The sequence below is a fragment of the Chrysemys picta genome, chromosome 1, assembly GCF_011386835.1.
Source record: "Chrysemys picta bellii isolate R12L10 chromosome 1, ASM1138683v2, whole genome shotgun sequence".
Taxonomy (NCBI): domain Eukaryota; kingdom Metazoa; phylum Chordata; order Testudines; family Emydidae; genus Chrysemys; species Chrysemys picta.
The window spans coordinates 339,225,897-339,242,774 of record NC_088791.1 but is presented as its reverse complement, the minus strand read 5'-3'; the positions used below and the strand labels follow the sequence as shown (position 1 = coordinate 339,242,774).

Sequence of the window (16,878 nt, the reverse complement as noted above, 5' to 3'; positions counted from 1 at the left end):
CCTGCCCTAGGCTCAGTGGAAAACCTGGGGTGGATTCTCTGGGGCAGTCTCTTCTCTAGTTGTTCCAAAGTCATGGTTAGGAGAAGATGTTACAAGGGCATGAAGGGGACGTGGTGGTTCAGTGGTGTGTACCAGCCATGTCGTGTCCTCCCATGGGACTCTTGGGGGCTATGAGTCACAATGCACAAACGCCTGGCCGCCCTGCTCACACTACATACACCACCGTGCTTTTGTGATCTGGTGTGACTCTCTGACTTGACCCTCTTGCAGCAAATATGGCTTGGGCTGGGCCTTCTCCGCTGTCACTGAACTGTGTGCACGTACTCGCCACCCTGTGTTTGGAGCAGTGCCTCCTGGGAATTCCAGGGGGCTGTCCCATGGAGTGACTTGCATTCTGGGCTGGTATATGACACAGCGAGCCAGAAGGGCTAGCTAAACCGGTCTACAGTGCATAAAGTAAATGGTGACGGGGGTGGTGACCGAAGGCAGCCATGTGTCCACACCTCTGTCAGGACGAACCAGGGCTAGTTACTAAGGAAGTAAGAACCCAGCGGTCTGCAGATCATGGAGGTGTTTGTAGCGACTTCATGGTTCGGCTTCTCCTGGGATTTGCTCTGAAATCCCTCCGTGCTGTGCTTTAATGACTGAAGTTAGGCTCCAGGTTTGGCACCACAATCTGTGCTGTTTTGTGAGTGAAGTAGCTACGGGTGTTTGCAAGAGGCAATGTTTTAAAATGCTCCTTTATTTCATATTATTATTTGGAAGTTTTGCCTTATTTTCCTCATTTCTGTGGCTTCCTCTGGCTGAACGAATCCCGTCCCCACAAATGCCATGCATCAAATGCCAACGCTTATTCTGATAACATCGCACATAGAGACTGTGGAGGCAAAACTGGACAGCTGGGTGCATGGAGGTGGGTTGTGAGGAGAGATGGGACTCTGGGGAGAGGGGGATGAGCAGGGATGAGGGCACAGCGGGGGTGGGGTACCAGGCAAGTTGAGGCAGTGACAGGGTTAGCAGGGGATGGTGGGGAAACAGGCTTGTGTGTGGGTGAGGCTGGAGATGCAGGGGTTGGAGGTGGGGTGTGTGTGTCTGTGGCTGGGCAAGGAGCCTGGGGCAGAGAGAAGGTCAGTGTCCCTGCACCAAACGCCTTGGAGCAGCGCCATAGGAACCAACCAGGCATTTACATATCAAGAGCCACCAACGCCACTACTTCCTTGAGGCATTGGGGAGGTTAGAAATCAGCACAATGGGGATCCCTTCAAGTGCAAATGCCTTGGCACAGAAGTACTGGGCTTCCCTCGCTGCCTGCATAACACTGATTTACCCCAACAATCCCCCATCCTTGATCATCACACCGTTCTCCCCTCTGCCTTCCTGTGATGGGGTGGGACTCACCACTGCGGTGCCCCCTGCTGGCTGTCCCGGGGATCAGCTCTGCTAGCCAGTGCGCCACAGTCACGTCTGCTCCAGCAACCCATGTCACTCCTAGGGCCGCGGCATCCTCGTCATGACACAGCCCTCTGTCTGCGCCACACTCTGTGCTCCCCCCTTCCAGGGGAATGTCTCAGTCCCTTATCCAGCCACTTCCTCCACGGCGAGTGGAGGCGGCGGGAACCGGGCTCACCCCCTACTCTGGGTCCCAGCCCAGGGACCCTGTAGATGGCTGCTGCTTGCGGCACCCCCTCCAACTCCTGCGCAGCCTCCCAGGGGCTCTATTAACCCTGTAGAGCCCAGTGTGGGGCAGGTGCCTTATCACACCCCCATACTCACCCAGCTGCCCCCAGCTTTCCCAACAGCTCCACTTCGCCCAATCTCCATTCCCCCACCACAACAAGTAGCTGTACTGGGTCAGAGTTCAGCCTGCTCGCTTTTCTCAGCCTTGTTCCTATTATTATTATTATTATCATAGCGGCTAGGAGCCCCAATCATGGACCAGAACTCCATTGTGCCAGGTGCTGTACAAACAGAACACAGAGACAGGCCCTGTCCCAAGGAGCTGACAGTCTAAGAATAAGGCAAGAGTCAGCAGATGGGGGGAACAAGGAAACAATGAGATAGTACTGGTCAACAAGGCACTATTTCACTACTCCTGTATGTAAGTAATGAGCTACACTGGGCTTTTGAAAGGAGTTTAAGGAAGTTAGGCTCCCAATCCTAGCCCAACCTCCTTCTGTTCGATTCAAGAGCCCATCTCCTGTCAGAAATCTCAGCCCCTTGTAGACCATGACGAAGTCCTCTCCACAGTCACCTTTAGATTCGCACCCCTACACGAGGAATGGTCACATTTTCTAATCTATAGTCACTGTTGTTAATTTTTTAGAAATCATGAAAACTTTTTTGTTCGGCTTTTTATTCCCCTCCAAACTTCTTTTTCTTTAGCAGAGCTGTTATAGTAGCAGCTAAGAACCCACTTCAGAGATCAAGACTCCATTCTGCTAGGTGTGTACAGACAGGTAACACAGAAAACAGTCTCTGAAGACAGCTTACGCCAGGGGTGGGCAAACTTTTTGGCCCGAGGGCCGCATCGGGGTTGCAAAACTGTATGGAGGGCCAGGTAGGGAAGGTTGTGCCTCCCCAAACAGCCTGGCCCCTGCCCCCTATCTGCCCTCTACCACTTCCTGCCCCCTGACTGCCTCCCTCAGAACCCCTGACCCATCCAACCCCCCCTGCTCCTTGTCCCCAGGGATCCCCTTCCTGGGATCCCCTGCCCCTAACTGCCCCTGGGACCCCACCCCCTATCCAACCCCCCTGCTCCCAGTCCCCTGAGTGCCCCGACCCCTATCCACACCCCCGCCGCCTGACAGGCCCCCCCGGGACTCCCACGCTTATCCAACCCCCCCATTCCCTGTCCCCTGACCGCCCCCGCCAGAACCTCTGCCCCATCCAACTGCTTCCTGTCCCCTGACTGCCCCCCAGGACCTCCTGCCCCTTATCTACCCCCCCGGCCCCAGTCCCCTTACCATACCGCTCTGGCCGGAGCCAGACACGCTGCCCTGCTGCTTGCGGGGCGGTGTGGCTGTGGGGGAGGGGGGACAGCAAGGGAGGGGCCGGGGGCTAGCCTCCCCAACCAGGAGCTCAGGGGCCGGGCAGGACGGTCCCACGGGCCGGCTCAGGTTGAAAGGGGAGAGACAGGAAAGAGGCACGCAAGGATTGGGTGAAGAGGAGGATGAAGAAACACTAGAACTGGAATTAGCCAAAAAGCAGAAGTCTCGGCTGGCTGCTTTCCTGCCCAGTACCAGCTGGGAATGATCTGTGGTATTAGGACAGAGAGAGGTTTTAAGGCCCCAGTTCAGGAAGACACTTTAGTACTTGCTCAACTTTATGCACATGTTTGAATGCTGTCCTGAATAGGGACGCTTTCCTGAATCAGGGCCTGAAAGCAGGGGCTCCATTTACAATTCCTGTGGCTATTCCCCCATCTTAATCTGTTTGATGCTTAAATTCCACCTCCTGCACCCATGGCAGCTAATGGCACAAATATCGCTCTGTTTCTGACACTACTTAGCTGTAGCTTCATTAGCTGCGTGTCAATTTCCCCTCTCACCCTCTGTTCCTGTTTGATTGGTTGCTAATGGGCTTTCAAGGTGATATTGAATGACTTTGCCCTTTTCCTTGACCACAACTAGTGATTTCTGGCATTGTTTCTGCCTTCATTTGGAGTTTGCCGGGGGAGCGCCTGGGGATTCTCTACAGCAAAGTAAAATTGAAGTCAGCTCCTTGAAGCCTTGGGATTACAGGCTAGAGCTGCTCAGAGTGAATCTACTATAGCTCAGTGTATCCTGCCATGAGTGATCCTTAACGTTGGCTTGGGCCTCTGTTCCTCCTGAGGAATTGGGGCTTTGGGGGCACCCACTTATTGTCTGGAAGAGAGGAAGGCAGTGTGGCCTAATCAGTAGAGCGCTGGGTGCTAGTGCCTCTCTGCCACTGGCCTGCTGGGTGGTCTTGGATAGGACATGTCACTGCCCCGTGCCTCAGTTTCCCCATCGTCATATGGGGACAATGATTCTGACCTCCTTTGTAAAGTGCTTTAGAATCTATGGATCAGAAGCCCTGTATATGGGATCGGTATTTTCATTATTATAATGGCACACTGCAGCACCCCTTCTATGGAAGGTGTAAAACCCACAAACTACGTCTAGGTCCATTGCCGGTGCTGCTCTGAAAGGAGTGATGAACTGGTGCTCTAAGGCATTGGGCGGAGACTTAGGAGATCTAAGTTCTTTTCCCTGCTCTGCCACAGGCTTCCTGTGTGACCTTGGGCAAGTCACATCACCTCTCTGTGCCTCAGTTTCCACTCCCATCCTTCGTCTTATGAGCTCTTTAGGGCAGGGACCATCTCCCACTATGTGTATGTACAGCACCTAGCACAAGGGGGATCTTGATTGGAGCCTCTAGGGGACACTACAATCCTCGAGCTCCTGCGCAGCTAAGCACTGTTCTCTGGGGTTCAGAGCTTGTATCTCAGGTCAAGCCCACCCCAAGTCAGTTGTGGGCAACAGCCCTCATCACTTAACAGCGGTTCTGGGCCCTGGGTGAAAAGAGTTGGTGGTGTCAGCCTAGGATCCACCTCACTAACCCCTCGGGAATCCATGCAGTGAGACCAAGGGCCAAACAGGCTGGGAAGACTTAGCCTGGGGCAGTGCGGAGGCACGTTGGTGAGGCTGCACAGGGAATTTGCAATGCTGCTGCTGCTGGTTTCTGCAGCTCCAACATTGCTCCTGTTGACATCTGTGGTGCTGGACATTTTCACCAGCCTTTCCAAATAAAGGGCTGTAAGTGGAGAGGTTGGGCTCTGAGATTTCTCGAGAGCTCTTGGGCTCCGGGCAGGCCTCCTGCTGGGCATGGCTGCGTTAAACCCTGGCTGGGAAGCCACCTGTAAGAAATGTTTTAATGACTCACAGACCTGCATGAATAGTGAGTTGATTACCAGAATGGCCCAATAGGACAATTAATTAGTGTGATCAGCAGTCAGGAGCGACTGGATGGGGAGGTGGGTTTGAGTGGTGTATAATCCGTTACTGGCAGCTTCCCAGGGGGAGCGCCGATGTCTTCATTGACACTAATTGCTCATGGAAATCTCAAAACCCTCCAGAGAGTGACTCAGTCTCAGGGCTCTCTCTGTTCAGTCTCCATTGATCAGAACCACTTCAGCGAGCTGCGCTGGCCGGGTGCGGTACTACGGTGAGTTACACTCGTGGGGTGCGGTACTGCGGCGAGCTGCGCTGGCCGGGTGCGGTACTACGGTGAGTTACACTCGTGGGGTGTGGTACTGCGGCGAGCTGCGCTGGCGGGGTGCGGTACTACGGTGAGTTACACTCGTGGGGCGCAGTACTGCGGCGAGCTGCGCTGGCGGGGTGCGGTACTACGGTGAGTTACACTCGTGGGGCGCGGTACTGCGGCGAGCTGTGCTGGCGGGGTGCGGTACTGCGGCTAGTTACACTCGTGGGGTGCAGTACTGCAGCGAGCTGCGCTGGCCGGGTGCGGTACTGCGGTGAGTTACACTCATGGGGTGCGGTACTGCGGCGAGCTGCGCTGGCCGGGTGCAGTACTACGGTGAGTTACACTCGTGGGGTGCAGTACTGTGGCGACCTGCGCTGGCGGGGTGTGGTACTGCGGCGAGCTGCGCTGGTGGGGTGCGGTGCTGCGCTGGTGGGGTGCAGTACTGCGGCGAGCTACGCTCGTGGGGCGCGGTACTGCGGCGAGCTGTGCTGGCGGGGTGCGGTACTGCGGTGAGTTACACTCGTGGGGTGTGGTACTGCAGCGAGCTGTGCTGGCGGGGTGCGGTACTGTGGTGAGTTACACTCGTGGGGTGCGGTACTGCGGCGAGCTGCGCTGGCGGGGTGCGGTACTGCGGCGAGTTACACTCGTGGGGGGCGGTACTGCGGCGAGCTGCGCTGGCGGGGTGCGGTACTGCGGTGAGTTACACTCGTGGGGTGTGGTACTGCGGCGAGCTGCGCTGGTGGGGTGTGGTACTGCGGTGAGTTACACTCGTGGGGTGCGGTACTGCGGCGAGCTGCACTGGCGGGGTGTGGTATTGCGACGAGCTGTGCTGGCGGGGTGCGGTACTGCGGCTAGTTACACTCGTGGGGTGCGGTACTGCGGCGAGCTGTGCTGGCGGGGTGCGGTACTGCGGCTAGTTACACTCGTGGGGTGCGGTACTGCGGCTAGTTACACTCGTGGGGTGCGGTACTGCGGCGAGCTGTGCTGGCGGGGTGCGGTACTGCGGTGAGTTACACTCGTGGGGTGTGGTACTGCGTCGAGCTGCGCTGGTGGGGTGTGGTACTGCGGTGAGTTACACTCGTGGGGTGCGGTACTGCGGCGAGCTGTGCTGGCGGGGTGCGGTACTGCGGCGAGTTACACTCGTGGGGTGTGGTACTGCGGCGAGCTGCGCTGGTGGGGTGTGGTACTGCGGTGAGTTACACTCGTGGGGTGCGGTACTGCGGCGAGCTGCACTGGCGGGGTGTGGTATTGCGACGAGCTGTGCTGGCGGGGTGCGGTACTGCGGCTAGTTACACTCGTGGGGTGCGGTACTGCGGCGAGCTGTGCTGGCGGGGTGCGGTACTGCGGCTAGTTACACTCGTGGGGTGCGGTACTGCGGCTAGTTACACTCGTGGGGTGCGGTACTGCGGCGAGCTGTGCTGGCGGGGTGCGGTACTGCGGTGAGTTACACTCGTGGGGTGTGGTACTGCGTCGAGCTGCGCTGGTGGGGTGTGGTACTGCGGTGAGTTACACTCGTGGGGTGCGGTACTGCGGCGAGCTGTGCTGGCGGGGTGCGGTACTGCGGCGAGTTACACTCGTGGGGTGTGGTACTGCGGCGAGCTGCGCTGGTGGGGTGTGGTACTGCGGTGAGTTACACTCGTGGGGTGCGGTACTGCGGCGAGCTGTGCTGGTGGGGTGCGGTACTGCGGTGAGTTACACTCGTGGGGTGTTTTACTGAAGGCATCATTAATATCTTGATGTATCTTTAACTATCAGGAACGGTAAAGGCCAAGATCTGTATGGCACTCACTGTAGCAGGGAAAATAAAATGAATTCTGTGGAGAGGGTCGTTGCTAAGGGCCACAGCTTCAGGCTGGCACCTGGAGCGAATAGCTAGGCTGAGTTGATGCACGGGGCGAGGGAGGAATCTTCCCACACAAGCACCCAGTGTGTGGTGTGTGCTGTGGCTGCGGAGCTGCTCTGTGGAGGCTTTGGTGCTACTTAGGGCTTGGCTACACTTGCAAGTTACAACACATCAAAAGTAGTCCCGGCGCCCTAGCTCACTTCCCGTCCACACTGGCAAGGCATGTAGAGCGCTCTAACTCCACGGCTAGAGCGCTGCTGGACCTCCACCTCGTCGAGTGGAATAACGTTTGATGCGCCCCCGCTGGAGCGCCCCAGCTTCAGTGTGAATGAGGTGTTGCATTACTGCGCTCTGATCAGCCTCCGGAAACGTCCTATAATCCCCTTAAGTCAAGTGGCCACTCTTGGCATTGCTTTGGATATGCCTTTGAAAGCTCCGTTTGACAGCCGTCTGCTTATCTGCTCCGAGACACAGCTACCATTACTGTGGAATGCTGCGTGTGAGAGAGAAGTGTGGTGAGGAAGGTCTGCTGCTGTCTGAACTTACAAGACAGCATGCTGACATGCTCTCAGCCCCCCAAAAACCCACTCTCTCTCCCCACATACACACAACATGCTCCCTGTCACACTTCACTCCCCCCCCCCCGTTTGAAAAGCACGTTGCAGCCATTTGCATGCTGTGATAGCTACCACAATGCCCTGCTCTCTGTGGCCGTTGCAAGAGCTGCTAATGTGGCCCTGCCAGTGCGCTGTCCGCTGTCAGTGTGGACAGACTACAGCGCTTTCCCTACTGCGCTCTACGAAGGCTGGTTTAACTCAAAGCGCTCTACATTTGCAAGTGTAGCCATGCCCATAGTTTCCTCCCTTCCCTGCCACAAAGGGAGATCCCAGCCTTCCCATGGCACAACCAAAGGAACATCCTTATTTAGGGCTTGTCTCCATGGGACATTATGCTGGTTGTTAGATCCCATTGTAACTCGTCTGTGAGGTAAGGGGTGAATGTGAATGGGGACATTCTTGTTCAGACATGGGGACCTTTCTCCAGTTTAGCTGATGTGACTTTGGAAGAGGGTTAAGTAAATAAATCCACAAAACAAGGCTCTTGCTGGCTTTAGCTTCCAAGAGATGGTTTGCCGCCGAGCTAGAGTTTTGCGGGGGGTATTTCCCAGCCTGCCTGCCGGGCTATTTGGGCTTCAGATGAATCTCCCTGAAACGGCACATGGGGGTTCAGTTCACAGTAGGTCACCCTCTCTTTCCTCCAGGCCGACTCAGAGGTGAGTTGGGTGCCTGCCTGGCCAGGCCCATCCACTCTCTTCAGCAATTCCTGGGCTACATGCATCAGCGTCACTTAACAATCTTGTTTCAGGCCTGGTGAAGATCAGAGGAAATTGTACTTCAAACTGGGGGATTCTGAGGTCTCCTCTAGTGCCGTCCCTTATTAAGAAGTTGCCTGTAGCGACGTTGTTTCCTCGCAGAGTATTTTCTGCCTGTTCATTCCTGTTTGGGATTCCCCCGGAGGTTCTCCTCTTCCTCCCCATCCACCAGGAGGCTTCCTCCCACTTCGCTTCTCCTGCCTGTGTCACTGGGAAATGAATTTGCCCTTCACAGGCCAAGTGAAGCAGCACTGAGGTAGTCTCGACCTGATTCTGCCTCCACCCTGTCAATTGGGAGCAATGGCAGCGAAACCAGCGGAATTACAGTGGATGCTGGGGGCTTCAGTGTTTGTCCCTTCAGTGACCTCAGATCACATATGCTCAGGGTACAAGTCAAAGCCGCCCGCACCACAGGGCCTAGCTGGCGTCTGAACTCCAGACGGGCCGTCACCAGCTCAAACGTCATCACCAGTTGGAAGGATTTTGCATTTGGAATTGAGCTGACAGTTTTGCTGATGATAAACAGGCAACATCGGTCTCTGCTGTAGCAGTGCTGGTGCTTCAGCTAATGGAAGTCTGAGCTGGTGAAGTTCACCCAGTCAAGTCAGCCTGTTGTCCAAACGTACCCTATACTTGGGCTCGGCTTAACTGACAGTACAAATAACAAGGCCTCGGCCTAAGCTTTCTCCCCTACCTTGACTGTCCCCTACAGAATTTCTTTTGGCCCAGTCCCTACAGTCCCCACTTCTCTAATACCTGGTGAGTGAATAAGCTGACGCTGGGGTCCTAGCACCTGCTATCAGGGGGGATCATGAGATGAATTCTGCTGCTCTCTTGCAGTCAGTAATGTACGCACCTCGGACTCTAGACATAGAGGGTCTGATTCTCCTCTCGCCTCCCCCACTGTAAATCAGCACTAAAGTCAACAGGTCACATCAGAGTCATGCCCAGCGGGACCTAAGAAGGTGCCATTTTCTTACAGCCACCTGTGTCAATGTAACTGCATTTCAGTAGGTTTAGTGTTAAATTGCTGCAGGCCCCGTACACCAGTGTTTGCCGGGTGCTTTGCCCTTCCTCTGAAGCCCCTGTCATTGGCCAATAGCGGAGATGGGATATTGGGCTAGGAGAACTATTGAAGCAGACCCCCTGTTTCTAACAGGCTCCACGCCACTCTAATATTCCCAGCATTAGTGCTGGAGGGAAGAGTTTCTTTTCCAGGACAAGTGAATAATCCATTTCCCCCCCAACTAACACAGGTCATCCCAGACTGGAAGGAACAGGAGTGGAATGCCGAAAAACCAGAGAACTATGCCGGGATTTTCCACTTCCAGTTCTGGCGATTCGGCGACTGGGTGGACGTAGTGATAGACGACCGCCTGCCGACGCTTCACAACCAGCTCATCTACTGCCACTCCAACGCCAAGAACGAGTTCTGGTGCGCGCTGGTGGAGAAGGCCTATGCCAAGTAGGTATACGAGCAGGAGCCACTGAGGCTGAACTGCAGCCCTGCCTGGTGCTCTGTGTATTTAGCTCTATGGGAAGCAGTGTGGCCTAGTGGACCGAGCACTGGCCTGGGACTTAGAAGCCCTAGGTTTGAGTCCTGGCTCTGCCACAGGCCTGCTGGTTGACTTCAGGCAAGTCCTTCTCTGTGCCTGTTTGTCCCATCAGTATAATGGGAATGATAATACTGACGTGCTTTGAGATCTGCAGATGACAAATGCCGTATAAATAGGGTTGCCAACTTTCTAATTTCTGAAAACCAAACTGCCCTGCCCCGCCTCTTCCCCCGAGGTCCGCCCCTGCCCCGCCTCTTCCCCTGAGACCCCATCCACTGCCCCGCCTCTTCCCCCAAGACCCTGCCCCTGCTGTCTCCTCCCTCCCCCCCCCCGCATCACTCGCTGCTCTCTCCCCTCCTGCTCTCTTGTCACTAGATCCTCTCCACCTCCCTCCCTCCTGCTTCGTCCCCCAGCTGGGCTCCCCCTGCTCCCGGGCTGGGACAGGAGCTGCAGCCAGATGGGGAGCCTGCAGCCTGCCTGCCCACGAGATGCAGGTAGGAGGCAGCCCTGGCTGAGCAGGGGCTGGCATGGGTTGATGAGACCAACGCCTCCCCTGCAGCCCGCAGTAACCACACTTTTGGTGTCCAGTCAGTATATCTGTCACTGCCAGGTCCCCTTTTGACCGGCCTTTCCAGTCAAAAACCGGACACCTGACAACCCTATGTATAAAAGCTAGGTATGATTATTACTGATCATGGGTCCTTACTTTGTAAAGTTTTGTATCTATCCCTGGCAAAGGGAGGCACTGGCAAACCTTCTCCTTACAGGTGGAGGATGAGTGTCCTCTTCCCTGGAGTGGGTGAGCTTGCTAAAAGTTTGGAACTATTTTAATGGACATTTAGTGGAACTTAGTGGAGTCCCTCTGAATTTCAGAAAGGGGTGGGGAGCATTTTGCAGTCAAGGCCACTCCCATTTCCCAGACACAGATGGTTACCAGCATCTTCGTTCCGGCTAAGAAGGAAACAGCAGACCACTCGCCCAGTAGCCTCCTGGCTCTCCCATTAGGGGACTTGTTAGTAGTGCACAAGCCGGGAAATCTATTCTTACTGCCACCTTCAGTTAACGTCATCTCTGCCATCTGCTCAAAACTTGCCCAGCTAGAGGGTCCAAGTCATTTGGGGGCTGGAGTGTCTGGAGTGCCCCAGCACTGTGAATTCTGACGCTGTCCCCTGTCCATTGGCCCCGCCACTGAATTTTTCCCACCTTGGTATCAGTGATGTAGCTCGGACAGGAAAACTGGGTGTGTGGCAATGACACAGGGCCACCTCCCCCATGGTGCCAGAGGCGGATTACAATTTTGTGGGGCCCTGGGCCAGGATAAGTGGAGGCCCATCCCTACCCTTCTGCCTGCAGTTTCCCCCGTGCTGTCGGGAAATGGGGCCGGGCGCAGGGACTTGCCCTGCTCCGCCCACCCAGCACTCCTGCCAGGGAGCAGGGTCAGGGCGTGGGGGCTTGTCCCACTCCCTAGCAGGAGCGCCCCAACTCTGCTCCCCCGGTGCGGGGGTGCCCATTTTGCCAGGGCCCCACAATTGGCCAGGGCCCCTGGGAACGGCCCATTGGCCCAGTGGCTAATCCGCCACTGGCTCAGACCCGCCACCATGAGGCACACCCATAGCTGGGGCTGGAGATCGGGGCAGCAGCATGTGGCACCAGCAGGAGAGGGACATGGCTGGACACTAAGCCAGGGTCCGGGAGTCCCAGCCTGTGGATTTGGGGGACTCCGGCCCCGATTTGGGGGGGCCTGGATGCTAAGTGTGTGGGCCGCAGCCCACCCATGGCTATGCCCCTGCTTGGTATGAAAATGAAATGCTCCCCCTGGTGCCTGTTGAGATGCTACCGATAAACCTCCTCTGGTGGTGTGCGCCATCACAAACTCGGATCTGAGGCCTGGTTCATCCCAAGACTTCGTCATTATGGCAGATTGTTTGTAACACACCCTGCGCGATTTTAAGGTTTTGTGTCCAAATGGGGCAAAATTTGTGGTTTCCCAGGTTTTCTGCATGGAAGCAGTTCCGTGTGATATTTCATGGAGGTTTTGGCTAGAGAAGTTCAGAGGGGACATATATCCATCTGGATCAAAACCGGGCAGCATTTGGGGGAGCCCCTAGGAAGTGAAATTATATCTTTCAGTCTGCTCCAGCTGTTACCAGCTTTTGATCAAGATTCCTTGTGAGGGGAGAAAACGCTCCTGTAGAATTGAACGTGTGGAACAGCCCTGTGCTGTGTTTGACAATAGTGAACGTAATAATTGTGCTTTGCACCTTCCGTCCCGAGCTCTCAAAGCGATGGACAAGTGAAATCTCACCAAACCCCCCCTGCAATGTAGGTTTTAGTGTCTTCATTTCCCAGGCACTGAGACAGATGCGCAGAGATCAAGGACAATATTTTCAAACTTGCATGCCTGATGTTAAGCACCTATGATCATTCTGAGTTTCAGAGGCGTAGAGCAACCACAACTCCCGTTGAGTTCAACGTTGGCCTACGTGACTTGCTGGGTGGTTCAAGGAAGTTTGAGGCGGAGCTGGGGATAGAGCTCAGATCTAGGGACCCCACTCCCGTGCCTTAAACCCCACAACCATTTGCTGCTATTAATTACAGGAGAATGGTTGCTAGGAGGAGAATCTTGGCCCATGGCGACCAAACACTTCTGCTTACCCAAACTCATACAGGGCTGGCCACACAGAGAGATTTCTGATGCTCCTTACTTCTGCTTGAGCCAGAAATCGAGTGGGAAGAATCATTCAACATTTCCTGTCCCAGCTCATGAGAAATCCAAGGGGAGGGAAGTCGATCAAACCTCTTTGAACCTCAGGAAAGTTTTGGCCGGAGATTTTCATGAAGAATTGGTGGTGGTTGGTGGCTCTTCTTTATGACTTATTATTTTAGTAGGGTAGCATCCTTGGGGTCGGGGCCCCATTGGAGAAGACCGTCCTTGCAAAGGGGAGTGGGTAGGGAAACAACCTGCAAGCAAACAAATCTGATGAAGGGTGGGCCCAGCTTTGTTAGCTACGTGTGTGTGGTTTGGGGTTTGGTTTGTCTTTTTAACTGGGGGCAGAGGTGAGGAGGGAAGAGGGACAGTCACCGTGAAAAGCCGCTTGTCCACCCGTTTAATACACAAACCAGTCGAGGCTCACACAGTCCTGGAAATGCTGACCGTGCCCAATCTGGGCATGCAGACTACGATGCTCCAACCCTCTCCTAGAACCCGGTGACTGCTTCTACCATCCACATGTGCTGTCTTCGTTCCTCCCCTCTTGCAGGCTCTCCGGGTGCTACGAGGCCCTGGACGGAGGCAACACAGCGGATGCACTAGTAGATTTTACCGGCGGTGTCTCTGAGCCCATCGACCTGATCGAAGGGAACTATATTAACGACGAAGCCAAACGAAATCTCCTCTTTGAGCGAGTGCTGAAGGTCCACAACCGGGGAGGGCTCATCAGCTGCTCCATCAAAGTAAGACCCGGGCAGCGTTGTGGTTTGTCTGGTAGCCGCACTGAGAGGTCCCAGTCAGGGATTAGCTGGGCTCTGTGATGGTCCTGACAATCCAGGTAGATAGTGTGAGCCTGCTTTAGATCTCTCTGCCGCCGGAGTGACGCCTGATCTTCCCCGGGGAGATCAGAATCGGGCCCCTTGGTGATGCAGACACTTAAAGGAGATTTTATTTTTGGAGTCCCTATTGCAGTGCGTCTGGGCTGGCTTACAAAAGGCTGGGCTGATTTGCAGTGCATCTGGGCAGTTGGCTTTCAACCTGCTGTGGACGTGGTCACTCGGTCACTGCGATGCTAGTACTTCCCGGGTTCGCCCGTAACAACGGAACCTCTCTCCCGACGTCCCGCGCACACACCTCATCACGTGTCGTAGAGCCTGGAGAAGGGACAGTCTCTGTACAAGATCTAGACACCCCCCTGCTTTTTTGCAAACGAATGCTTGTTCCCTACAGTGTATTCTCCAGCCTGGTGCTATTTTAACTGTCTCGGGTGCTGAGGCATCCAGCACTTCCCTCAGGAGATTGTGTCACGGCCGGACTGCGTCAGTGTTCCCTGATAGCCAGCACGCATCTCCCTTCGCTCACTTTCCCCCCGCAGGACATTCGGCTTTCCCACTCCCCCTTCTGGAGCTGCAGACCCGTGACGATCGTAACGGGGCAGCTCTTCTACCTGGGATCCACATGCAGCGGAAACCCTCTGCTTGGTGCAGAAGGGGATACCCAGCTGCCTCTGTGGCACCGTCCCTCCCCACTTTCCTGGGGTTCCATGGAGGGGCTCGCCCTGGGTTTGGGGATCTGCACAGGGAGGGAGCAGGGACAGGACTAAGGAAGTAAGATCTCCCCGTCCCCCCAGCCACACGCAGCCTGCTAGGAAAAGTTTTTACAGTCCCAAGCTGTGTTACCTTCCGCAAGCATCTCCACGCTGGGGGAAAACCCTTGGTATGGGGGGTAGGGGTGGGCTGGGAGGCAGCCACAGCTAGGGAGACCCTGGTAATGCAAGTCCTGGAGTGAGTTCAGAGGCCTCTTGCCTTCTGGAGACCCCCAGAGCTGTGAAGATCTGTTGGTTCATCTCCGGCTGAGGTGCAGGAGACAGCAAGCCTGTGGGGATGCGAACTTCCAGCTGCTTCTTTGCCAAAGTGTAAATTTCTCACTCAGACCCTTTTCCCCGCCAAAGAATGGCCGCCTGACCAGGTGATAGTCCACCTGATTTTGTTGATACCTGGCTGAGCCGTCAGTTTGCCTTTTGTCTATGAGGAGCCGGTTTGTGCCTGCCTTGCTAAACTTGGAATATGTCTCAATAATGTTATACAGTAGAGTCTTATAACTTTATATACAATGTAAAGGGTGACAAAAATGACTAGGGATGTGGAACAGCTTCCATATGAGGAGAGATTGATAAGTCTGGGACTTTTCAGCTTGGAAAAGAGACGACTAAGGGGGGATATGAGAGAGGTCTATGAAATCATGACTGGTGTGGAGAAAGTAAATAAGGAAGTGTTATTTACTCCTTCTCATAACACAAGAACTAGGGGTCACCAAATGAAATTAATAGGCAGCAGGTTTAAAAAAAAACAAAAGGAAGTATTTCTTCATACAACACACAGTCAACCTGTGGAACTCTTTGCCAGAGGACTTTGTGAAGGCCAAGACTATAACAGAGTTCAAAAAAGAACTAGATAAATGCATGGAGGACAGATCCATCAATGGCTATTAGGCAAGATGGACAGGGATGGTGTCCCTAGCGTCTGTTTGCCAGAAGCTTAGAATGGGCAACAGAGGATGGATCACTTGATGATTATCTGTTCTGTTCATTTCCTCAGAAGCACTTGGCATTGGTCAGTGTCAGAAGACAGAATACTGGGTAAGATGGACCTTTGGTCTGACCCAGTATGGCCGTTCTTATGTTAATATTGCCACTCATATTTTACCAGGACAGTAATGAACAGCATATTATGGGTTTTCAAATGATACCTCACAAGGCTTACTTTGTACAAAATCCATTATAGTTTTGTAAACAGGGTGAACATAGTGATACAGACTGTCACAGGAATATAACCTTCCTGGAGCTGAAAGCCCCGGCCCTGTGGCTCTGCTTTGTGTTTCCCTGGCCAGGCCACCACAGCAGCTGACATGGAAGCCCGCCTGGACTGCGGCCTCGTCAAAGGTCACGCCTACGCCGTGACGGATGTGCGGAAAGTCCGCCTGGGCCACGGCCTGCTGGCCTTCTTCAAGTCGGAGAAGCTGGATATGATCCGGATGCGGAACCCCTGGGGGGAGAGGGAGTGGAACGGCCCATGGAGCGACACGTGAGTAAAGCTGGGGTAAGGGGGCCTGGAGGGGGTCGCCAGCTACCCACCCGCCAGTGTTCCTCAGCCAAGATCCTGTGTGCTTGTGGGGTCTGTGGTGTGATAAGGGGTGTTATGGGCAGATGGGATGAACTGTCTCCCAGGGATGCCGGAGCTGGTGAAACTCGGGGCCCTTCGCTATTTGAAAATGTTTCTGATGCCACGTGATGTCTCAGCCAAGCAATGGGCAGTTTGGCTTCTCCAACACCCATGTACACAGGCCTTTTCCTGAGGAGGCTGGGCGTCGGCTTCAGGGGCTGTTTGTGATGGGATTGCGAAGAGCTGAACGCTCTCCCGGGGCCCAGCAGACTTTATATGGTTCATCAAGAGTCTAGTGAGTGTTATGGGCCTGATCCTCAACCTGTTTACACCCAGCGCAGCTGAAGGAGGGAGTAGAGGGTGGCTTGAAGTCACCTTTTGGCTCCCCCGATCCAGGGACAGGCAAGGTGGCCCCCAGTAGGACTCAGCCTACGGCACCCCAGGAACCTTAGAGATGGCGAGAATTGTGGGAGAATTGTATTCTCTGCCCTGGCACACCCCACCCTGATGCCCCCTCCGTGGAGGTAGGGGGAGCAAGTGATGTAGAGACAGCATAGATCTATTCCCCCGCCACCCTCCCGCCACCCCCCGGGTCATGGGGAAACCTCAGCTGCCCCTTTCTGGGCAGCTTTCCAGCTGCTTTGTGGTTCTGAGGCTGGCGCGGGAGCCCGCGGATCTGGCCCTGCTGGGTTAGCCGAGCAGCTCTGCCGTGCCGCTCGTGAAATCTGTTCGCCCCTCGGGTGGAGCCTGAGGTGGTTGCTCTAACTGCATCAGCCAGGCTGTGCGAGTTCAAGTTTGCAAGCTCCCCTGGCACAGCTGGTGGGGTTTGCAAACTCTGTGGGCCAGATCCCCAGTCTGGCCGAGGTGTGCTCTGCTCCGGACACAGAGAGGGGAGGGAAATGTTCTATCTAAGCCACTTACCCACTCCCCTGAGCCTTGGGGGTTGAACTAGCCCCCAGTGTAATCTAGAGCAGCCCAGGGACGGCACGAGCTTTATGCCATCCAGCTGTCTA

At 55.0% G+C, this 16,878-nt stretch overlaps 1 protein-coding gene across 2 annotated transcripts in view; it reads left to right on the top strand.

The window, feature by feature from the left end:
* The window catches only part of CAPN5 (calpain 5), a 128,881-nt gene that overhangs the window by 94,749 nt on the left and 17,254 nt on the right, over nt 1-16,878 (top strand). For both annotated transcript variants that reach the window (XM_065581745.1, XM_065581746.1), the window contains 3 exons: nt 9,695-9,903; nt 13,255-13,447; nt 15,594-15,787. In XM_065581745.1, coding sequence (XP_065437817.1) covers nt 9,695-9,903; nt 13,255-13,447; nt 15,594-15,787 — 596 coding nt within the window. The remainder of the gene's footprint in view (nt 1-9,694; nt 9,904-13,254; nt 13,448-15,593; nt 15,788-16,878) is intronic.